This window comes from Hyperolius riggenbachi, chromosome 2 (assembly GCF_040937935.1).
Source record: "Hyperolius riggenbachi isolate aHypRig1 chromosome 2, aHypRig1.pri, whole genome shotgun sequence".
NCBI classification, from domain to species: Eukaryota; Metazoa; Chordata; class Amphibia; order Anura; family Hyperoliidae; genus Hyperolius; species Hyperolius riggenbachi.
Window position 1 is genome coordinate 571,612,304 of NC_090647.1, and position 20,896 is coordinate 571,633,199.

General features: G+C 53.7%; 1 protein-coding gene across 2 annotated transcripts in view; it reads left to right on the plus strand.

Moving 5' to 3' along the window:
• ICOSLG (inducible T cell costimulator ligand) overlaps nt 1-8,992 on the plus strand; it is a 56,717-nt gene extending 47,725 nt beyond the window's left edge. For both annotated transcript variants that reach the window (XM_068271029.1, XM_068271030.1), the window contains exons 5-6: nt 4,092-4,132; nt 7,200-8,992. In XM_068271029.1, the coding sequence (XP_068127130.1) occupies nt 4,092-4,132; nt 7,200-7,220 (62 nt within the window). In that variant the 3' untranslated portion in view covers nt 7,221-8,992. The remainder of the gene's footprint in view (nt 1-4,091; nt 4,133-7,199) is intronic.
• The last annotated feature ends 11,904 nt before the right edge of the window (nt 8,993-20,896 follow it).

Genomic DNA, 20,896 nt, shown 5'->3' on the forward strand with positions numbered 1-20,896 from the left:
GAGGTCTGGTGGCATCTTCCTGTGTGTATGGAGGTCTGGTGACATCTTCCTGTGTGTATGGAGGTCTGGTGGCATCTTCCTGTGTGTATGGTGGCATCTTCCTATGTGTATGGTGGTCTGGTGGCATCTTCCTGTGTGTATGGAGGTCTGGTGGCATCTTCCTGTGTGTATGGTGGCATCTTCCTGTGTGTATGGAGGTCTGGTGGCATCTTCCTGTGTGTATGGAGGCATCTTCCTGTGTGTATGGTGGTCTGGTGGCATCTTCCTGTGTGTATGGAGGTCTGGTGACATCTTCCTGTGTGTATGGAGGTCTGGTGGCATCTTCCTGTGTGTATGGTGGCATCTTCCTGTGTGTATGGTGGCACCTTCCTGTGTGTATGGTGGTCTGGTGGCATCTTCCTGTGTGTATGGTGGCATCTTCCTGTGTGTATGGTGGTCCGGTGGCATCTTCCTGTGTGTATGGAGGTCTGGTGGCATCTTCCTGTGTGTATGGTGGTCTGGTGGCATCTTCCTGTGTGTATGGAGGTCTGGTGGCATCTTCCTGTGTGTATGGTGGTCTGGGGGCATCTTCCTGTGTGTATGGTGGAATCTTCCCGTGTGTATGGTGGTCTGGTGGCATCTTCCTGTGTGTATGGTGGTCTGGTGGCATCTTCCTGTGTGTATGGTGGCATCTTCCTGTGTGTATGGAGGTCTGGTGGCATCTTCCTGTGTGTATGGTGGCATCTTCCTGTGTGTTTGGTGGTCTGGTGGCATCTTCCTGTGTGTATGGTGGCATCTTCCTGTGTGTATGGAGGTCTGGTGGCATCTACCTGTGTGTATGGTGGTCTGGTGGCATCTTCCTGTGTGTGTGGTGGTCTGGTGGCATCTTCCTGTGTTTATGGTGGCATCTTCTTGTGTGTATGGTGGCATCTCCCTGTGTGTATGGAGGTCTGGTGACATCTTCCTGTGTGTATGGAGGCATCTTTCTGTGTGTATGGTGGTCTGGTGGCATCTTCCTGTGTGTATGGTGGCATCTTCCTGTGTGTATGGTGGCACCTTCCTGTGTGTATGGTGGTCTGGTGGCATCTTCCTGTGTGTATGGTGGTCTGGGGGCATCTTCCTGTGTGTATGGTGGTCTGGTGGCATCTTCCTGTGTGTATGGTGGCATCTTCCTGTGTGTATGGAGGTCTGGGGGCATCTTCCTGTGTGTATAGTGGCATCTTCCTGTGTGTATGGTGGACTGGTGGCATCTTCCTGTGTGTATGGTGGCATCTTCCTGTGTGTATGGTGGTCTGGTGGCATCTTTCTGTGTGTATGGAGGTCTGGTGGCATCTTCCTGTGTGTATGGTGGCATCTTCCTGTGTGTATGGTGGTCTGGTGGCATCTTCCTGTGTGTATGGTGGCATCTTCCTGTGTGTATGGAGGTCTGGTGGCATCTTCCTGTGTGTATGGTGGTCTGGTGGCATCTTCCTGTGTGTATGGTGGTCTGGTGGCATCTTCCTGTGTGTATGGTGGCATCTTCCTGTGTGTATGGTGGTCTGGCGGCATCTTCCTGTGTGTATGGTGGTCTGGTGGCATCTTCCTGTGTGTATGGTGGCATCTTCCTTTGTGTATGGTGGTCTGGCAGCATCTTCCTGTGTGTAAGGTGGAATCTTCCTGTGTGTATGGTGGTCTGGCGGCATCTTCCTGTGTGTATGGAGGCATCTTTCTGTGTGTATGGTGGTCTGGTGGCATCTTCCTGTGTGTATGGTGGTTTGGTGGCATCTTCCTGTGTGTATGGAGGTCTGGTGGCACCTCCCTGTGTGTATGGAGGTCTGGTGGCATCTTCCTGTGTGTATGGTGGTCTGGTGGCATCTTCCTGTGTGTATGGTGGTCTGGTGGCATCTTCCTGTGTGTATGGAGGTCTGGTGGCATCTTCCTGTGTGTATGGTGGTCTGGTGGCATCTTCCTGTGTCTCTGGTGGCATCTTCCTGTGTCTCTGGTGGCATCTTCCTGTGTGTATGGAGGTCTGGTGGCATCTTCCTGTGTGTATGGTGGCATCTTCCTGTGTGTATGGTGGCATCTTCCTGTGTGTATGGAGGTCTGGTGGCATCTTCCTGTGTGTATGGTGACATCTTCCTGTGTGTATGGTGGCATCTTCCTGTGTGTATGGTGACATCTTCCTGTGTGTATGGTGGCATCTTCCTGTGTGTATGGTGGCATCTTCCTGTGTGTATGGAGGTCTGGTGGCATCTTCCTGTGTGTATGGTGGTCTGGTGGCATCTTCCTGTGTGTATGGTGGCATCTTCCTGTGTGTATGGTGGCATCTTCCTGTGTGTATGGTGGCATCTTCCTGTGTGTATGGTGACATCTTCCTGTGTGTATGGTGGCATCTTCCTGTGTGTATGGTGGCATCTTCCTGTGTGTATGGAGGTCTGGTGGCATCTTCCTGTGTGTATGGAGGTCTGGTGGCATCTTCCTGTGTGTATGGTGGTTTGGTGGCATCTTCCTGTGTGTATGGAGGTCTGGTGGCACCTCCCTGTGTGTATGGAGGTCTGGTGGCATCTTCCTGTGTGTATGGTGGTCTGGTGGCATCTTCCTGTGTGTATGGTGGTCTGGTGGCATCTTCCTGTGTGTATGGAGGTCTGGTGGCATCTTCCTGTGTGTATGGTGGTCTGGTGGCATCTTCCTGTGTCTCTGGTGGCATCTTCCTGTGTCTCTGGTGGCATCTTCCTGTGTGTATGGAGGTCTGGTGGCATCTTCCTGTGTGTATGGTGGCATCTTCCTGTGTGTATGGTGGCATCTTCCTGTGTGTATGGAGGTCTGGTGGCATCTTCCTGTGTGTATGGTGACATCTTCCTGTGTGTATGGTGGCATCTTCCTGTGTGTATGGTGACATCTTCCTGTGTGTATGGTGGCATCTTCCTGTGTGTATGGTGGCATCTTCCTGTGTGTATGGAGGTCTGGTGGCATCTTCCTGTGTGTATGGTGGTCTGGTGGCATCTTCCTGTGTGTATGGTGGCATCTTCCTGTGTGTATGGTGGCATCTTCCTGTGTGTATGGTGGCATCTTCCTGTGTGTATGGTGACATCTTCCTGTGTGTATGGTGGCATCTTCCTGTGTGTATGGTGGCATCTTCCTGTGTGTATGGAGGTCTGGTGGCATCTTCCTGTGTGTATGGAGGTCTGGTGGCATCTTCCTGTGTGTATGGTGGTCTGGTGGCATCTTCCTGTGTGTATGGAGGTCTGGTGGTATCTTCCTGTGTGTATGGAGGTCTGGTGGCATCTTCCTGTGTGTATGGTGGTCTGGTGGCATCTTCCTGTGTGTACGGTGGTCTGGTGGCATCTTCCTGTGTGTATGGAGGTCTGGTGGCATCTTCCTGTGTGTATGGAGGTCTGGTGGCATCTTCCTGTGTGTATGGTGGCATCTTCCCGTGTGTATGGAGGTCTGGTGGCATCTTCCTGTGTGTATGGTGGTCTGGTGGCATCTTCCTGTGTGTATGGAGGTCTGGTGGCATCTTCCTGTGTGTATGGAGGTCTGGTGGCATCTTCCTGTGTGTATGGTGGCATCTTCCTGTGTGTATGGTGGCATCTTCCTGTGTGTATGGAGGTCTAGTGGCATCTTCCTGTGTGTATGGAGGTCTGGTGGCATCTTCCTGTGTGTATGGTGGCATCTTCCTGTGTGTATGGAGGTCTGGTGGCATCTTCCTGTGTGTATGGTGGTCTGGTGGCATCTTCCTGTGTGTATGGAGGTCTGGTGGCATGTTCCTGTGTGTATGGTGGTCTGGTGGCATCTTCCTGTGTGTATGGAGGTCTGGTGGCATCTTCCTGTGTGTATGGAGGTCTGGTGGCATCTTCCTGTGTGTATGGAGGTCTGGTGGCATCTTCCTGTGTGTATGGTGGCATCTTCCTGTGTGTATGGTGGCATCTTCCTGTGTGTATGGAGGTCTGGTGGCATCTTCCTGTGTGTATGGTGGAATCTTCCTGTGTGTATGGTGGTCTGGTGGCATCTTCCGGTGTGTATGGTGGTCTGGTGGCATCTACCTGTATGTATGGTGGTCTGGTGGTATCTTCCTGTGTATATGTGGATATTATGTCATATTATATACGCACCTCACGATGCCTCTCTTACAGGTTGGTTCCCGCGGGCGCAGTACACGCAAGCAGCGACTCAGGTGAGCCTCACATCTCTGAGAGAATAATGGGGGAGGTGCTGAGAACACAACTGACTGGTCATGTGGTACAAGTGGTCAGCATGAGCCGATCCTGCTTATGTCCTGTGACCGCTTATAGAAGAAAAGGCATCGCCAGCATTACTTTGGATGTGCATGGGTGCCACTAGGGGGCTCTCTTCTGGTGATCAGTCTATCGATCTACACACCTAAAGGGATACAGGGAAGCCTCCATGAATGTGTCCTACTCCTGCATCTCCTGTTTATTTTCTGATGTCCCGCCCGGCAGCATGTCGGCACCAATGGGGTGAGGAGTAGGATAGGGCGGCTCTTCCTATTGGCCGTCTCCTTTGTCTGTCCATTTTACCGAATGGCTGACTACTGTAATAGAGAGAAAATACAGAACATCTCACTTGTTTCACTGGATGCTCTAATCTGTGTGAATTGACATTTATACGGTATTTTCCTCACTAGTGGGTGATTTTAGTTTTCTATGCAGTAACAGCCATACTAAATTAGCATTTGAGAAACTGTTCAGTGAAATCAGCTGTTTTCTGCCCTACTGAATGCAGTAAGGCTGTGTGGATTGAGCCATATTCCTTGTACAGAACAACAGTTTTACCAGCAGTATTGGAGGGGTTCTCTATGGTAAGAGTAAAATAAGTAAAATAAGATCTGAAACGTCACATAGTACAGGAGGGGACGATCAATGACATGCAAATTATATCAAGTTGATGCAGGAGTATGCAAATTTACCAAGCTTGAAAGTGGATGAAAGAAATCTCAGGAAGGTGGAATTTGGCTGGTCCATATTTAAGATGTATAACTTTGCATTACACATATCTGCATAATCCTGTACCTCATCATGAAGTATCCCTGAGGCGGAGCTACCTGACATAAGCCCCGCCCTGGATACCTTCCTGCATTGTCTGTTATGGTCGGCGAGGTAGAGGAGGGGGAGGGAGATGGGAGGAGACATAACAGCAAGACTGCCTCTTCATGTCCTTCACTTAAAGGATACCCGAAGTGACATGTGACATGATGAGATTGACATGGGTATGTACAGTGCCTAGCACACAAATAACTAGGCTGTGTTCCTTTTTTTCTTTCTCTGCCTGAAAGAGTTAAATATCAGGTATGTAATTGGCTGACTCAGTCAGGAAGTGACTACAGTGTGGCCCTCACTGATAAGTAATTCCAACTATAAAACACTTTCCTAGCAGAAAATGGCTTCTGAGAGAAAGAAAGAAGTAAAAAGGGGAATTTCTTATCAGTGGGGGTCACACTGTAGTCACTTCCTGTCTGAGTCAGCCACTTACATACCTGATATTTAACTCTTTCAGCCAGAGAAAGAAAAAAAGGAACACAGCCTAGTTATTTGTGTGCTAGGCACTGTACAAACACGTCTATCTCATCATGTATACTTCAGGTATCCTTTAAAGGGTTTCTAAAGTCTAAAAAAAGCAGTTTAACTTACCTGTGGCTTCTTGCAGCCCCTGCAGTCATCATGCGCCGTCCTTTCATAACCCCCCAGCCAGCAGCGGTGGCCCCTCAAAGCTGGCCGGTCCTCCACAGTTGCATGCAATTATTTTCCCATGCGCATGCGTAAACAATGAGGAGGAGCCTGGCCGGCCAGCTATAAGGGGTCGCTTCTGTTGGTCAGAGGGTCATGGAAAGACAGCGCAGGCACAGGGTGACTGCGGGGGTCTTGGAAAGACGGCGCAGAAACAGGGCGACTGCAGGGGGGGGGGGGAGGGGGTCGGAGGGTCATGGAAGGACAGCGCAGGCACAGGGTGACTGCGGGGGGGGAGGGTCATGGAAGGACAGCACAGGCATAGGGTGACTGTGGGGGGGAGGGTCAGGAAGGACAGCGCAGGCACAGGGTGACTGTGGGGGGAGGGTCATGGAAGGACAGCGCAATCACAAGGTGACTGTGGGGGGGAGGGTCATGGAAGGACAGCGCAGGCACAGGGTGACTGTGGGGGGGGAGGGTCATGGAAGGACAGCACAGGCACAGGGTGACTGTGGGGGGAGGGTCATGGAAGGACAGCGCAATCACAAGGTGACTGTGGGGGGGAGGGTCATGGAAGGACAGCGCAGGCACAGGGTGACTGTGGGGGGGGAGGGTCATGGAAGGACAGCGCAGTCACAAGGTGACTGTGGGGGGGAGGGTCATGGAAGGACAGCGCAGTCACAAGGTGACTGTGGGGGGGAGGGTCATGGAAGGACAGCGCAGGCACAGGGTGACTGAGGGGGGGGAGGGTCATGGAAGGACAGCGCAGGCACAGGGTGACGGTGTTGGGGGGGGGGGGGTAGGATCATGGAAGGACAGCGCAGGCACAGGGTGACTGTGGGGGGGAGGGTCATGGAAGGACAGCGCAGGCACAGGGTGACTGGGGGGGGGGGGGGGGGGAGACTTATTTTCGCTATTAGCGTTCTTTAAAGGGGCACTATGGTGAAAAATTGTAAAATTTAAAATCACTTACAGTAGGTAGTAGAAATCTGACAGAAGTGACAGGTTTTGGACTAGTCCATCTCTTCATAGGGGATTCCCAGGGATTTATTTATTTTCAAAAGCACTTAGTTAATGGCAGTTTCTCTGTCCAGTTGATAAAAAACTGTGTAGCCAGCAGGGAAGCTGGGCAGCTTTTATTCTTTATAAAGATATTCCCTAAAACAGTTTTGCACACCTTTTTAGGGAATATCTTTATAAAGAATAAAAGCCTTGCTAAGAATCCCCTATGAAGAGATGGACTAGTCCAAAGCCTGTCACTTCTTTCAGATTTCTACTACCTACTGTAAGTGACAGCAACATAGGAGGAAAGTAATGTATGGCTCATTTTACTCTGGAAAAAAACATACTGATAAGTTTATGTTTGCACATATTTAAAATGTTTCGCTATAGTGCCCCTTTAAGCTGAGTCAGATTTTTCAAGGAGTGATTAGAGGAACTGGTGAGAATGAGGACAAGTGACCAGTGGAGATATTACTGTAGCCTGCCATTGCTGACAGTAGCCAGTGGTGGCAGTTTAGTGCCTCTGTGATACCCACACCTTTCTCTGTTTTGTAGATAGTGACAGACCACGTGTGAAGTGGACCACAAGCCACGACAGACGTGCATCTGCCGGGTCCCACGTGGTCATCCTTGTCTGATAAGCTCGGAAGTGGTCTGTGGCCTCCAGCTTGTCTAAAACAGCTTCAAAATCCGATCTAAATTGGATCTAATTGGCTGTTGGGCCTTCCCAAATCAAAGAGGAGATTCTGTTCAAAGATGGAACAGAGGTCCAGAGAGAGGTTTACCATGTTGGAAAGCACATCACCGACTCCAGGAGATCAGTTATGGTCCAGATCTTCAGAGTCACCAACCATGCCAGAAGATCCAGACTTTGTCCACTCCAGGAGATCAGTTATGGTCCAGATCTTCAGAGTCACCAACCATGCCAGAAGATCCAGACTTTGTCCACTCCAGGAGATCAGTTATGGTCCAGATATTCAGAGTCACCAACCATGCCAGAAGATCCAGACTTTGTCCACTCCAGGAGACACAGAAACACCATCTATCCTCGGAGATCCAGACAGACATTGCCTATCCCATGAGATCCAGGGAATAATGAGGACCATCAGGATCCCCATCGATCTAAACAGACTGTGGTTCTCTCACAAAATCCAGACGTCATCTACTCCATAAAATATCTCACTTCTGTACATGAAAGCTGCATGGGATAAGGGGAGGAGTTATACAGGAATATGGGGGAGGGGTTACTTCTGCCTTATTGGAAGGAGTATTACTGAAGAAGGAGGAACACTATGTGGCGTATGCAGAATATATGAACTTCTGCAACAGACTTATGCCATGCTTACTACTGACCCAACACTATGCTGGGTCTACCTTCTACCCCTCCCCCCAACTCTCTGCTGCACCCCCCCCAACGCCCACTACTAACCTAACACTATGCAGGGTCTATCTTCTACCCCTCCCCCCAAACCTCTGCTGCACCCCCCCCCCCAACGCCCACTACTAACCTAACACTATGCTGGGTCTACCCCCCCCCAACCCTATGCTGCAACCCCCCCCCCCCCCCACTACTAACCTAACACTATGCTGGGTCTACCTTCTACCCCTCCCCCCAACCCTCTGCTGCAAACCCCCCCTCCCCCCCCCCACTGCCATGCCCACTACTAACCCAACACTATGCTGCAACTCCCCCCCCCCCCTACTAACCTGACACTATGCTGGGTCTACCTTCTACCCCTCCCTAACCCTCTGCTGCAACCCCCCCCCACTACTAACCTAACACTATGCTGGGTCTACCTTCTACCCCTCCCCCCAACCCTCTGCTGCAAACCCCCCCCCCTCCCCCCCCCACTGCCATGCCCACTACTAACCCAACACTATGCTGGGTCTACCTTCTACCCCTCCCCCAACCCTATGCTGCAACCCCTCCCCCCCCTACTAACCTAACACTATGCTGGGTCTATCTTCTACCCCCTCCCCCCTACAGCTAACACTATGCTGGTTCCACCTTCTACCCCGCCCTAACCCTCTGCTGCAACCCCCCCCCCCCCCACTACTAACCTAACACTATGCTGGGTCTACCTTCTGCCCCTCCCACACCCCTGCTGCACCCCCACACTGCCTTCCCACTACTAACACTATGCTGGGTCTACCTTCTACCCCCCCCCCCCCACTAACCCTCTGCTGCACCCCCCACACTGCCACGCCCACTACTGACCTAACACAATAAGCTTACTGTGAATAGTCTCATCAGTGTTTGTTGTATAAATGTTGTATGTGTACTGTGTGTAAATGTGCCTACATTCTGTGGATGTGGATGTATATGGATAATACAAAACAAAGTATTTTCAGTGACTCGCGTATTCTTGTGAGCGGATTATGGCGGGCTTAGTATAGGGGCTACTGCTGGCCGGCGTTCCATCTCATACAGAGTGCTCCAGTACTGGCTGAGCGGATTATGGCGGGCTTAGTATAGGAGCTACTGCTGGCCGGCGTTCCATCTCATACAGAGGGCTCCAGTACTGGCTGAGCGGATTATGGCGGGCTTAGTATAGGGGCTACTGCTGGCCGGCGTTCCATCTCATACAGAGGGCTCCAGTACTGGCTGAGCGGATTATGGCGGGCTTAGTAAAGGAGCTACTGCTGGCCGGCGTTCCATCTCATACAGAGGGCTCCAGTACTGGCTGAGCGGATTATGGCGGGCTTAGTATAGGGGCTACTGCTGGCCGGCGTTCCATCTCATACAGAGGGCTCCAGTACTGGCTGAGCGGATTATGGCGGGCTTAGTAAAGGAGCTACTGCTGGCCGGCGTTCCATCTCATACAGAGGGCTCCAGTACTGGCTGAGCGGATTATGGCGGGCTTAGTAAAGGAGCTACTGCTAGCCGGCGTTCCATCTCATACAGAGGGCTCCAGTACTGGCTGAGCGGATTATGACGGGCTTAGTAAAGGAGCTACTGCTGGCCGGCGTTCCATCTCATACAGAGGGCTCCAGTACTGGCTGAGCGGATTATGGCGGGCTTAGTATAGGAGCTACTGCTGGCCGGCGTTCCATCTCATACAGAGGGCTCCAGTACTGGCTGAGCGGATTATAGCGGGCTTAGTAAAGGAGCTACTGCTGGCCGGCGTTCCATCTCATACAGAGGGCTCCAGTACTGGCTGAGCGGATTATGGCGGGCTTAGTATAGGGGCTACTGCTGGCCGGCGTTCCATCTCATACAGAGGGCTCCAGTACTGGCTGAGCGGATTATGGCGGGCTTAGTATAGGAGCTACTGCTGGCCGGCGTTCCATCTCATACAGAGGGCTCCAGTACTGGCTGAGCGCATTATGGCGGGCTTAGTAAAGGAGCTACTGCTGGCCGGCGTTCCATCTCATACAGAGGGCTCCAGTACTGGCTGAGCGGATTATAGCGGGCTTAGTAAAGGAGCTACTGCTGGCCGGGGTTCCATCTCATACAGAGGGCTCCAGTACTGGCTGAGCGGATTATGACGGGCTTAGTATAGGGGCTACTGCTGGCCGGCGTTCCATCTCATACAGAGGGCTCCAGTACTGGCTGAGCGGATTATGGCGGGGTTAGTAAAGGAGCTACTGCTGGCCGGCGTTCCATCTCATACAGAGGGCTCCAGTACTGGCTGAGCAGATTATGGCGGGTTTAGTAAAGGAGCTACTGCTGGCCGGCGTTCCATCTCATACAGAGGGCTCCAGTACTGGCTGAGCGGATTATGGCGGGCTTAGTATAGGGGCTACTGCTGGCCGGCGTTCCATCTCATACAGAGGGCTACAGTACTGGCTGAGCAAATTATGGCGGGCTTAGTAAAGGAGCTACTGCTGGCCGGCGTTCCATCTCATACAGAGGGCTCCAGTACTGGCTGAGCGGATTATGGCGGGCTTAGTATAGGGGCTACTGCTGGCCGGCGATCCATCTCATACAGAGTGCTCCAGTACTGGCTGAGCGGATTATGGCGGGCTTAGTATAGGGGCTACTGCTGGCCGGCGTTCCATCTCATACAGAGGGCTCCAGTACTGGCTGAGCGGATTATGGCGGGCTTAGTATAGGGGCTACTGCTGGCCGGCGTTCCATCTCATACAGAGGGCTCCAGTACTGGCTGAGCGGATTATGGCGGGCTTAGTAAAGGAGCTACTGCTGGCCGGCGTTCAGTCTCATACAGAGGGCTCCAGTACTGGCTGAGCGGATTATGACGGGCTTAGTATAGGAGCTACTGCTGGCCGGCGTTCCATCTCATACAGAGGGCTCCAGTACTGGCTGAGCGGATTATAGCGGGCTTAGTAAAGGAGCTACTGCTGGCCGGCGTTCCATCTCATACAGAGGGCTCCAGTACTGGCTGAGCGGATTATGGCGGGCTTAGTAAAGGAGCTACTGCTGGCCGGCGTTCCATCTCATACAGAGGGCTCCAGTACTGGCTGAGCGGATTATAGCGGGCTTAGTAAAGGAGCTACTGCTGGCCGGCGTTCCATCTCATACAGAGGGCTCCAGTACTGGCTGAGCGGATTATAGCAGGCTTAGTATAGGGGCTACTGCTGGCCGGCGTTCCATCTCATACAGAGGGCTCCAGTACTGGCTGAGCGGATTATGGCGGGCTTAGTAAATTAGCTACTGCTGGCCGGCGTTCCATCTCATACAGAGGGCTCCAGTACTGGCTGACCAGATTATGGCGGGCTTAGTAAAGGAGCTACTGCTGGCCGGCGTTCCATCTCATACAGAGGGCTCCAGTACTGGCTGAGCAGATTATGGCGGGCTTAGTAAAGGGGCTACTGCTGGCCGGCGTTCCATCTCATACAGAGGGCTCCAGTACTGGCTGAGCGGATTATGGCGGGCTTAGTAAAGGAGCTACTGCTGGCAGGCGTTCAATCTCATACAGAGGGCTCCAGTACTGGCTGAGCGGATTATGGCGGGCTTAGTAAAGGAGCTACTGCTGGCAGGCGTTCAATCTCATACAGAGGGCTCCAGTACTGGCTGAGCGGATTATGGCGGGCTTAGTAAAGGAGCTACTGCTGGCCGGCGTTCAGTCTCATACAGAGGGCTCCAGTACTGGCTGAGTGGATTATGACGGGCTTAGTATAGGAGCTACTGCTGGCAGGCGTTCCATCTCATACAGAGGGCTCCAGTACTGGCTGAGCGGATTATGGCGGGCTTAGTAAAGGAGCTACTGCTGGCCGGCGTTCAGTCTCATACAGAGGGCTCCAGTACTGGCTGAGCGGATTATGACGGGCTTAGTATAGGAGCTACTGCTGACCGGCGTTCCATCTCATACAGAGGGCTCCAGTACTGGCTGAGCGGATTATAGCGGGCTTAGTAAAGGAGCTACTGCTGGCCGGCGTTCAGTCTCATACAGAGGGCTCCAGTACTGGCTGAGCGGATTATGACGGGCTTAGTATAGGAGCTACTGCTGGCAGGCGTTCCATCTCATACAGAGGGCTCCAGTACTGGCTGAGCGGATTATGGCGGGCTTAGTAAAGGAGCTACTGCTGGCCGGCGTTCAGTCTCATACAGAGGGCTCCAGTACTGGCTGAGCGGATTATGACGGGCTTAGTATAGGAGCTACTGCTGACCGGCGTTCCATCTCATACAGAGGGCTCCAGTACTGGCTGAGCGGATTATAGCAGGCTTAGTATAGGGGCTACTGCTGGCCGGCGTTCCATCTCATACAGAGGGCTCCAGTACTGGCTGAGCGGATTATGGCGGGCTTAGTAAAGGAGCTACTGCTGCCCGGCGTTCCATCTCATACAGAGGGCTCCAGTACTGGCTGACCAGATTATGGCGGGCTTAGTAAAGGAGCTACTGCTGGCTGGCGTTCCATCTCATACAGAGGGCTCCAGTACTGGCTGAGCAGATTATGGCGGGCTTAGTAAAGGAGCTACTGCTGGCCGGCGTTCCATCTCATACAGAGGGCTCCAGTACTGGCTGAGCGGATTATAGCGGGCTTAGTAAAGGAGCTACTGCTGGCCGGCGTTCCATCTCATACAGAGGGCTCCAGTACTGGCTGAGCAGATTATGGCGGGCTTAGTAAAGTAGCTACTGCTGGCCGGCGTTCCATCTCATACAGAGGGCTCCAGTACTGGCTGAGCAGATTATGGCGGGCTTAGTAAAGGAGCTACTGCTGGCCGGCGTTCCATCTCATACAGAGGGCTCCAGTACTGGCTGAGCGGATTATGGCGGGCTTAGTAAAGGAGCTACTGCTGGCCGGCGTTCCATCTCATACAGAGGGCTCCAGTACTGGCTGAGCGGATTATGGCGGGCTTAGTAAAGGAGCTACTGCTGGCCGGCGTTCCATCTCATACAGAGGGCTCCAGTACTGGCTGAGCGGATTATGGCGGGCTTAGTAAAGGAGCTACTGCTGGCCGGCGTTCCATCTCATACAGAGGGCTCCAGTACTGGCTGAGCGGATTATGGCGGGCTTAGTAAAGGAGCTACTGCTGGCCGGCGTTCCATCTCATACAGAGGGCTCCAGTACTGGCTGAGCGGATTATGGCGGGCTTAGTAAAGGAGCTACTGCTGGCCGGCGTTCCATCTCATACAGAGGGCTCCAGTACTGGCTGAGCGGATTATAGCGGGCTTAGTAAAGGGGCTACTGCTGGCCGGCGTTCCATCTCATACAGAGGGCTCCAGTACTGGCTGAGCAGATTATGGCGGGCTTAGTAAAGGAGCTACTGCTGGCCGGCGTTCCATCTCATACAGAGGGCTCCAGTACTGGCTGAGCGGATTATAGCGGGCTTAGTAAAGGAGCTACTGCTGGCCGGCGTTCCATCTCATACAGAGGGCTCCAGTACTGGCTGAGCAGATTATGGCGGGCTTAGTAAAGGAGCTACTGCTGGCCGGCGTTCCATCTCATACAGAGGGCTCCAGTACTGGCTGAGCGGATTATGGCGGGCTTAGTAAAGGAGCTACTGCTGGCCGGCGTTCCATCTCATACAGAGGGCTCCAGTACTGGCTGAGCGGATTATGGCGGGCTTAGTAAAGGAGCTACTGCTGGCCGGCGTTCCATCTCATACAGAGGGCTCCAGTACTGGCTGAGCGGATTATGGCGGGCTTAGTAAAGGAGCTACTGCTGGCCGGCGTTCCATCTCATACAGAGGGCTCCAGTACTGGCTGAGCGGATTATGGCGGGCTTAGTAAAGGAGCTACTGCTGGCCGGCGTTCCATCTCATACAGAGGGCTCCAGTACTGGCTGAGCGGATTATAGCGGGCTTAGTAAAGGGGCTACTGCTGGCCGGCGTTCCATCTCATACAGAGGGCTCCAGTACTGGCTGAGCGGATTATGGCGGGCTTAGTATAGGGGCTACTGCTGGCCGGCGTTCCATCTCATACAGAGGGCTCCAGTACTGGCTGAGCGGATTATGGCGGGCTTAGTATAGGGGCTACTGCTGGCCGGCGTTCCATCTCATACAGAGGGCTCCAGTACTGGCTGAGCGGATTATAGTGGGCTTAGTAAAGGGGCTACTGCTGGCCGGCGTTCCATCTCATACAGAGGGCTCCAGTACTGGCTGAGCAGATTATGGCGGGCTTAGTAAAGGAGCTACTGCTGGCCGGCGTTCCATCTCATACAGAGGGCTCCAGTACTGGCTGAGCGGATTATAGCGGGTTTAGTATAGGGGCTACTGCTGGCCGGCGTTCCATCTCATACAGAGGGCTCCAGTACTGGCTGAGCGGATTATGGCGGGCTTAGTAAAGGAGCTACTGCTGGCCGGCGTTCCATCTCATACAGAGGGCTCCAGTACTGGCTGAGCGGATTATAGCAGGCTTAGTAAAGGAGCTACTGCTGGCCGGCGTTCCATCTCATACAGAGGGCTCCAGTACTGGCTGAACGGATTATAGCGGGCTTAGTAAAGGAGCTACTGCTGGCCGGCGTTCCATCTCATACAGAGGGCTCCAGTACTGGCTGAGCGGATTATAGCAGGCTTAGTAAAGGAGCTACTGCTGGCCGGCGTTCCATCTCATACAGAGGGCTCCAGTACTGGCTGAGCGGATTATAGCGGGCTTAGTAAAGGAGCTACTGCTGGCCGGCGTTCCATCTCATACAGAGGGCTCCAGTACTGGCTGAGCAGATTATGGCGGGCTTAGTAAAGTAGCTACTGCTGGCCGGCGTTCCATCTCATACAGAGGGCTCCAGTACTGGCTGAGCGGATTATGGCGGGCTTAGTAAAGGAGCTACTGCTGGCCGGCGTTCCATCTCATACAGAGGGCTCCAGTACTGGCTGAGCGGATTATGGCGGGCTTAGTAAAGGAGCTACTGCTGGCCGGCGTTCCATCTCATACAGAGGGCTCCAGTACTGGCTGAGCGGATTATGGCGGGCTTAGTAAAGGAGCTACTGCTGGCCGGCGTTCCATCTCATACAGAGGGCTCCAGTACTGGCTGAGCGGATTATGGCGGGCTTAGTAAAGGAGCTACTGCTGGCCGGCGTTCCATCTCATACAGAGGGCTCCAGTACTGGCTGAGCGGATTATGGCGGGCTTAGTAAAGGAGCTACTGCTGGCCGGCGTTCCATCTCATACAGAGGGCTCCAGTACTGGCTGAGCGGATTATGGCGGGCTTAGTAAAGGAGCTACTGCTGGCCGGCGTTCCATCTCATACAGAGGGCTCCAGTACTGGCTGAGCGGATTATAGCGGGCTTAGTAAAGGGGCTACTGCTGGCCGGCGTTCCATCTCATACAGAGGGCTCCAGTACTGGCTGAGCGGATTATGGCGGGCTTAGTATAGGGGCTACTGCTGGCCGGCGTTCCATCTCATACAGAGGGCTCCAGTACTGGCTGAGCGGATTATGGCGGGCTTAGTATAGGGGCTACTGCTGGCCGGCGTTCCATCTCATACAGAGGGCTCCAGTACTGGCTGAGCGGATTATAGTGGGCTTAGTAAAGGGGCTACTGCTGGCCGGCGTTCCATCTCATACAGAGGGCTCCAGTACTGGCTGAGCAGATTATGGCGGGCTTAGTAAAGGAGCTACTGCTGGCCGGCGTTCCATCTCATACAGAGGGCTCCAGTACTGGCTGAGCGGATTATAGCGGGTTTAGTATAGGGGCTACTGCTGGCCGGCGTTCCATCTCATACAGAGGGCTCCAGTACTGGCTGAGCGGATTATGGCGGGCTTAGTAAAGGAGCTACTGCTGGCCGGCGTTCCATCTCATACAGAGGGCTCCAGTACTGGCTGAGCGGATTATAGCAGGCTTAGTAAAGGAGCTACTGCTGGCCGGCGTTCCATCTCATACAGAGGGCTCCAGTACTGGCTGAACGGATTATAGCGGGCTTAGTAAAGGAGCTACTGCTGGCCGGCGTTCCATCTCATACAGAGGGCTCCAGTACTGGCTGAGCGGATTATAGCAGGCTTAGTAAAGGAGCTACTGCTGGCCGGCGTTCCATCTCATACAGAGGGCTCCAGTACTGGCTGAGCGGATTATAGCGGGCTTAGTAAAGGAGCTACTGCTGGCCGGCGTTCCATCTCATACAGAGGGCTCCAGTACTGGCTGAGCGGATTATGGCGGGCTTAGTAAAGGAGCTACTGCTGGCCGGCGTTCCATCTCATACAGAGGGCTCCAGTACTGGCTGAGCGGATTATGGCAGGCTTAGTAAAGGAGCTACTGCTGGCCGGCGTTCCATCTCATACAGAGGGCTCCAGTACTGGCTGAGCGGATTATGGCGGGCTTAGTAAAGGAGCTACTGCTGGCCGGCGTTCCATCTCATACAGAGGGCTCCAGTACTGGCTGAGCGGATTATGACGGGCTTAGTAAAGGAGCTACTGCTGGCCGGCGTTCCATCTCATACAGAGGGCTCCAGTACTGGCTGAGCGGATTATGGCGGGCTTAGTAAAGGAGCTACTGCTGGCCGGCGTTCCATCTCATACAGAGGGCTCCAGTACTGGCTGAGTGGATTATGGCAGGCTTAGTAAAGGAGCTACTGCTGGCCGGCGTTCCATCTCATACAGAGGGCTCCAGTACTGGCTGTGCAGATTATGGCGGGCTTAGTAAAGGAGCTACTGCTGGCCGGCGTTCCATCTCATACAGAGGGCTCCAGTACTGGCTGAGCGGATTATGGCGGGCTTAGTAAAGGAGCTACTGCTGGCCGGCGTTCCATCTCATACAGAGGGCTCCAGTACTGGCTGAGCGGATTATGGCGGGCTTAGTATAGGGGCTACTGCTGGCCGGCGTTCCATCTCATACAGAGGGCTCCAGTACTGGCTGAGCGGATTATGGCGGGCTTAGTATAGGGGCTACTGCTGGCCGGCGTTCCATCTCATACAGAGGGCTCCAGTACTGGCTGAGCGGATTATAGCGGGCTTAGTAAAGGAGCTACTGCTGGCCGGCGTTCCATCTCATACAGAGGGCTCCAGTACTGGCTGAGCGGATTATGGCGGGCTTAGTAAAGGAGCTACTGCTGGCCGGCGTTCCATCTCATACAGAGGGCTCCAGTACTGGCTGAGCGGATTATGGCGGGCTTAGTAAAGGAGCTACTGCTGGCCGGCGTTCCATCTCATACAGAGGGCTCCAGTACTGGCTGAGCGGATTATGGCGGGCTTAGTAAAGGAGCTACTGCTGGCCGGCGTTCCATCTCATACAGAGGGCTCCAGTACTGGCTGAGCGGATTATGGCGGGCTTAGTAAAAGGGCTACTGCTGGCAGGCGTTCCATCTCATACAGAGGGCTCCAGTACTGGCTGAGCGGATTATGACGGCCTTAGTATAGGGGCTACTGCTGGCCGGCGTTCCATCTCATACAGAGGGCTCCAGTACTGGCTGAGCGGATTATGGCGGGCTTAGTAAAGGAGCTACTGCTGGCCGGCGTTCCATCTCATACAGAGGGCTCCAGTACTGGCTGAGCGGATTATAGCGGGCTTAGTATAGGGGCTACTGCTGGCCGGCGTTCCATCTCATACAGAGGGCTCCAGTACTGGCTGAGCGGATTATAGCGGGCTTAGTAAAGGGGCTACTGCTGGCCGGCGTTCCATCTCATACAGAGGGCTCCAGTACTGGCTGAGCGGATTATAGCAGGCTTAGTAAAGGAGCTACTGCTGGCCGGCGTTCCATCTCATACAGAGGGCTCCAGTACTGGCTGAGCGGATTATGGCGGGCTTAGTAAAGGAGCTACTGCTGGCCGGCGTTCCATCTCATACAGAGGGCTCCAGTACTGGCTGAGCGGATTATAGCGGGCTTAGTAAAGGAGCTACTGCTGGCCGGCGTTCCATCTCATACAGAGGGCTCCAGTACTGGCTGAGCGGATTATGGCGGGCTTAGTATAGGGGCTACTGCTGGCCGGCGTTCCATCTCATACAGAGGGCTCCAGTACTGGCTGAGCGGATTATGGCGGGCTTAGTATAGGGGCTACTGCTGGCCGGCGTTCCATCTCATACAGAGGGCTCCAGTACTGGCTGAGCGGATTATGGCGGGCTTAGTAAAGGAGCTACTGCTGGCCGGCGTTCCATCTCATACAGAGGGCTCCAGTACTGGCTGAGCGGATTATAGCAGGCTTAGTAAAGGAGCTACTGCTGGCCGGCGTTCCATCTCATACAGAGGGCTCCAGTACTGGCTGAGCGGATTATGGCGGGCTTAGTATAGGGGCTACTGCTGGCCGGCGTTCCATCTCATACAGAGGGCTCCAGTACTGGCTGAGCGGATTATAGCGGGCTTAGTAAAGGAGCTACTGCTGGCCGGCGTTCCATCTCATACAGAGGGCTCCAGTACTGGCTGAGCGGATTATAGCGGGCTTAGTAAAGGAGCTACTGCTGGCCGGCGTTCCATCTCATACAGAGGGCTCCAGTACTGGCTGAGCGGATTATAGCGGGCTTAGTAAAGGAGCTACTGCTGGCCGGCGTTCCATCTCATACAGAGGGCTCCAGTACTGGCTGAGCGGATTATAGCGGGCTTAGTAAAGGAGCTACTGCTGGCCGGCGTTCCATCTCATACAGAGGGCTCCAGTACTGGCTGAGCGGATTATGGCGGGCTTAGTAAAGGAGCTACTGCTGGCCGGCGTTCCATCTCATACAGAGGGCTCCAGTACTGGCTGAGCGGATTATGGCGGGCTTAGTAAAGGAGCTACTGCTGGCCGGCATTCCATCTCATACAGAGGGCTCCAGTACTGGCTGAGCGGATTATGGCGGGCTTAGTATAGGGGCTACTGCTGGCCGGCGTTCCATCTCATACAGAGGGCTCCAGTACTGGCTGAGCGGATCATAGCGGGCTTAGTAAAGGAGCTACTGCTGGCCGGCGTTCCATCTCATACAGAGGGCTCCAGTACTGGCTGAGCGGATTATGGCGGGCTTAGTAAAGGAGCTACTGCTGGCCGGCGTTCCATCTCATACAGAGGGCTCCAGTACTGGCTGAGCGGATTATAGCGGGCTTAGTAAAGGAGCTACTGCTGGCCGGCGTTCCATCTCATACAGAGGGCTCCAGTACTGGCTGAGCGGATTATGGCGGGCTTAGTAAAGGAGCTACTGCTGGCCGGCGTTCCATCTCATACAGAGGGCTCCAGTACTGGCTGAGCGGATTATGGCGGGCTTAGTAAAGGAGCTACTGCTGGCCAGCGTTCCATCTCATACAGAGGGCTCCAGTACTGGCTGAGCGGATTATGGCGGGCTTAGTATAGGGGCTACTGCTGGCCGGCGTTCCATCTCATACAGAGGGCTCCAGTACTGGCTGAGCGGATTATGGCGGGCTTAGTAAAGGAGCTACTGCTGGCCGGCGTTCCATCTCATACAGAGGGCTCCAGTACTGGCTGAGCGGATTATAGCGGGCTTAGTAAAGGAGCTACTGCTGGCCGGCGTTCCATCTCATACAGAGGGCTCCAGTACTGGCTGAGCGGATTATGGCGGGCTTAGTAAAGGAGCTACTGCTGGCCGGCGTTCCATCTCATACAGAGGGCTCCAGTACTGGCTGAGCAGATTATGGCGGGCTTAGTAAAGGAGCTACTGCTGGCCGGCGTTCCATCTCATACAGAGGGCTCCAGTACTGGCTGAGCGGATTATAGCGGGCTTAGTATAGGAGCTACTGCTGGCCGGCGTTCCATCTCATACAGAGGGCTCCAGTACTGGCTGAGCGGATTATGGCGGGCTTAGTAAAGGAGTTACTGCTGGCCGGTGTTCCATCTCATACAGAGGGCTCCAGTACTGGCTGAGCGGATTATGGCGGGCTTAGTAAAGGAGCTACTGCTGGCCGGCGTTCCATCTCATACAGAGGGCTCCAGTACTGGCTGAGCGGATTATGGCGGGCTTAGTAAAGGAGTTACTGCTGGCCGGTGTTCCATCTCATACAGAGGGCTCCAGTACTGGCTGAGCGGATTATGGCGGGTTTAGTAAAGGAGCTACTGCTGGCCGGCGTTCCATCTCATACAGAGGGCTCCAGTACTGGCTGAGCGGATTATAGCGGGCTTAGTAAAGGAGCTACTGCTGGCCGGCGTTCAATCTCGTACAGAGGGCTCCAGTACTGGCTGAGCGGATTATGGCGGGCTTAGTATAGGGGCTACTGCTGGCCGGCGTTCCATCTCATACAGAGGGCTCCAGTACTGGCTGAGCGGATTATAGCGGGCTTAGTAAAGGAGCTACTGCTGGCCGGCGTTCCATCTCATACAGAGGGCTCCAGTACTGGCTGAGCGGATTATAGCGGGCTTAGTATAGGGGCTACTGCTGGCCGGCGTTCCATCTCATACAGAGGGCTCCAGTACTGGCTGGTGGTTGTAAGCTTATAGAGAGATATCTAATGGTGGTTGGTGGTGACTCTAGGCCTGTAGAAGGGGGTTTAATGGTAGCAGAAAGTCTCTGGTGGTGGCTGTAAGTTTATAGAAAGGGCTCTGATGGTGTCTGGTGCGACCACGTCGGACTATTTGTTGCGACACCGATTTTCATCCAATTCGATGAAATTATCAAACCGGTTGGTCGTTGGGGTAGCAACATGGCTAGATGCATGTCCAGCTTAAGAGGAATAAGCAGACATAACTAAAGGCAATCATTGACCTGACATCACCTCACCTCAATTGGAATGACGTGAGGCATTCTTCCTCTTCTTGTTGAAGTATTCTCAGGATTTGTAGGTGTGTACACACAACTGAAGACCCCTTTACCATTGAGAAAGAAAGAATAAAAAAACTAGAATATTTCTGGCTCCGCCCTCAGCTGCCCCTGCAACAGAGCCCAGCTAACTGCACAATGACATTTTCAGGGATGACTTTGTGTAGACTTAAGGCACACCAGAAGCTCCTCGAGGGCAGGGCTAATTCCACAACCACACCCACTTATCACCCACACCCCTGAGGAC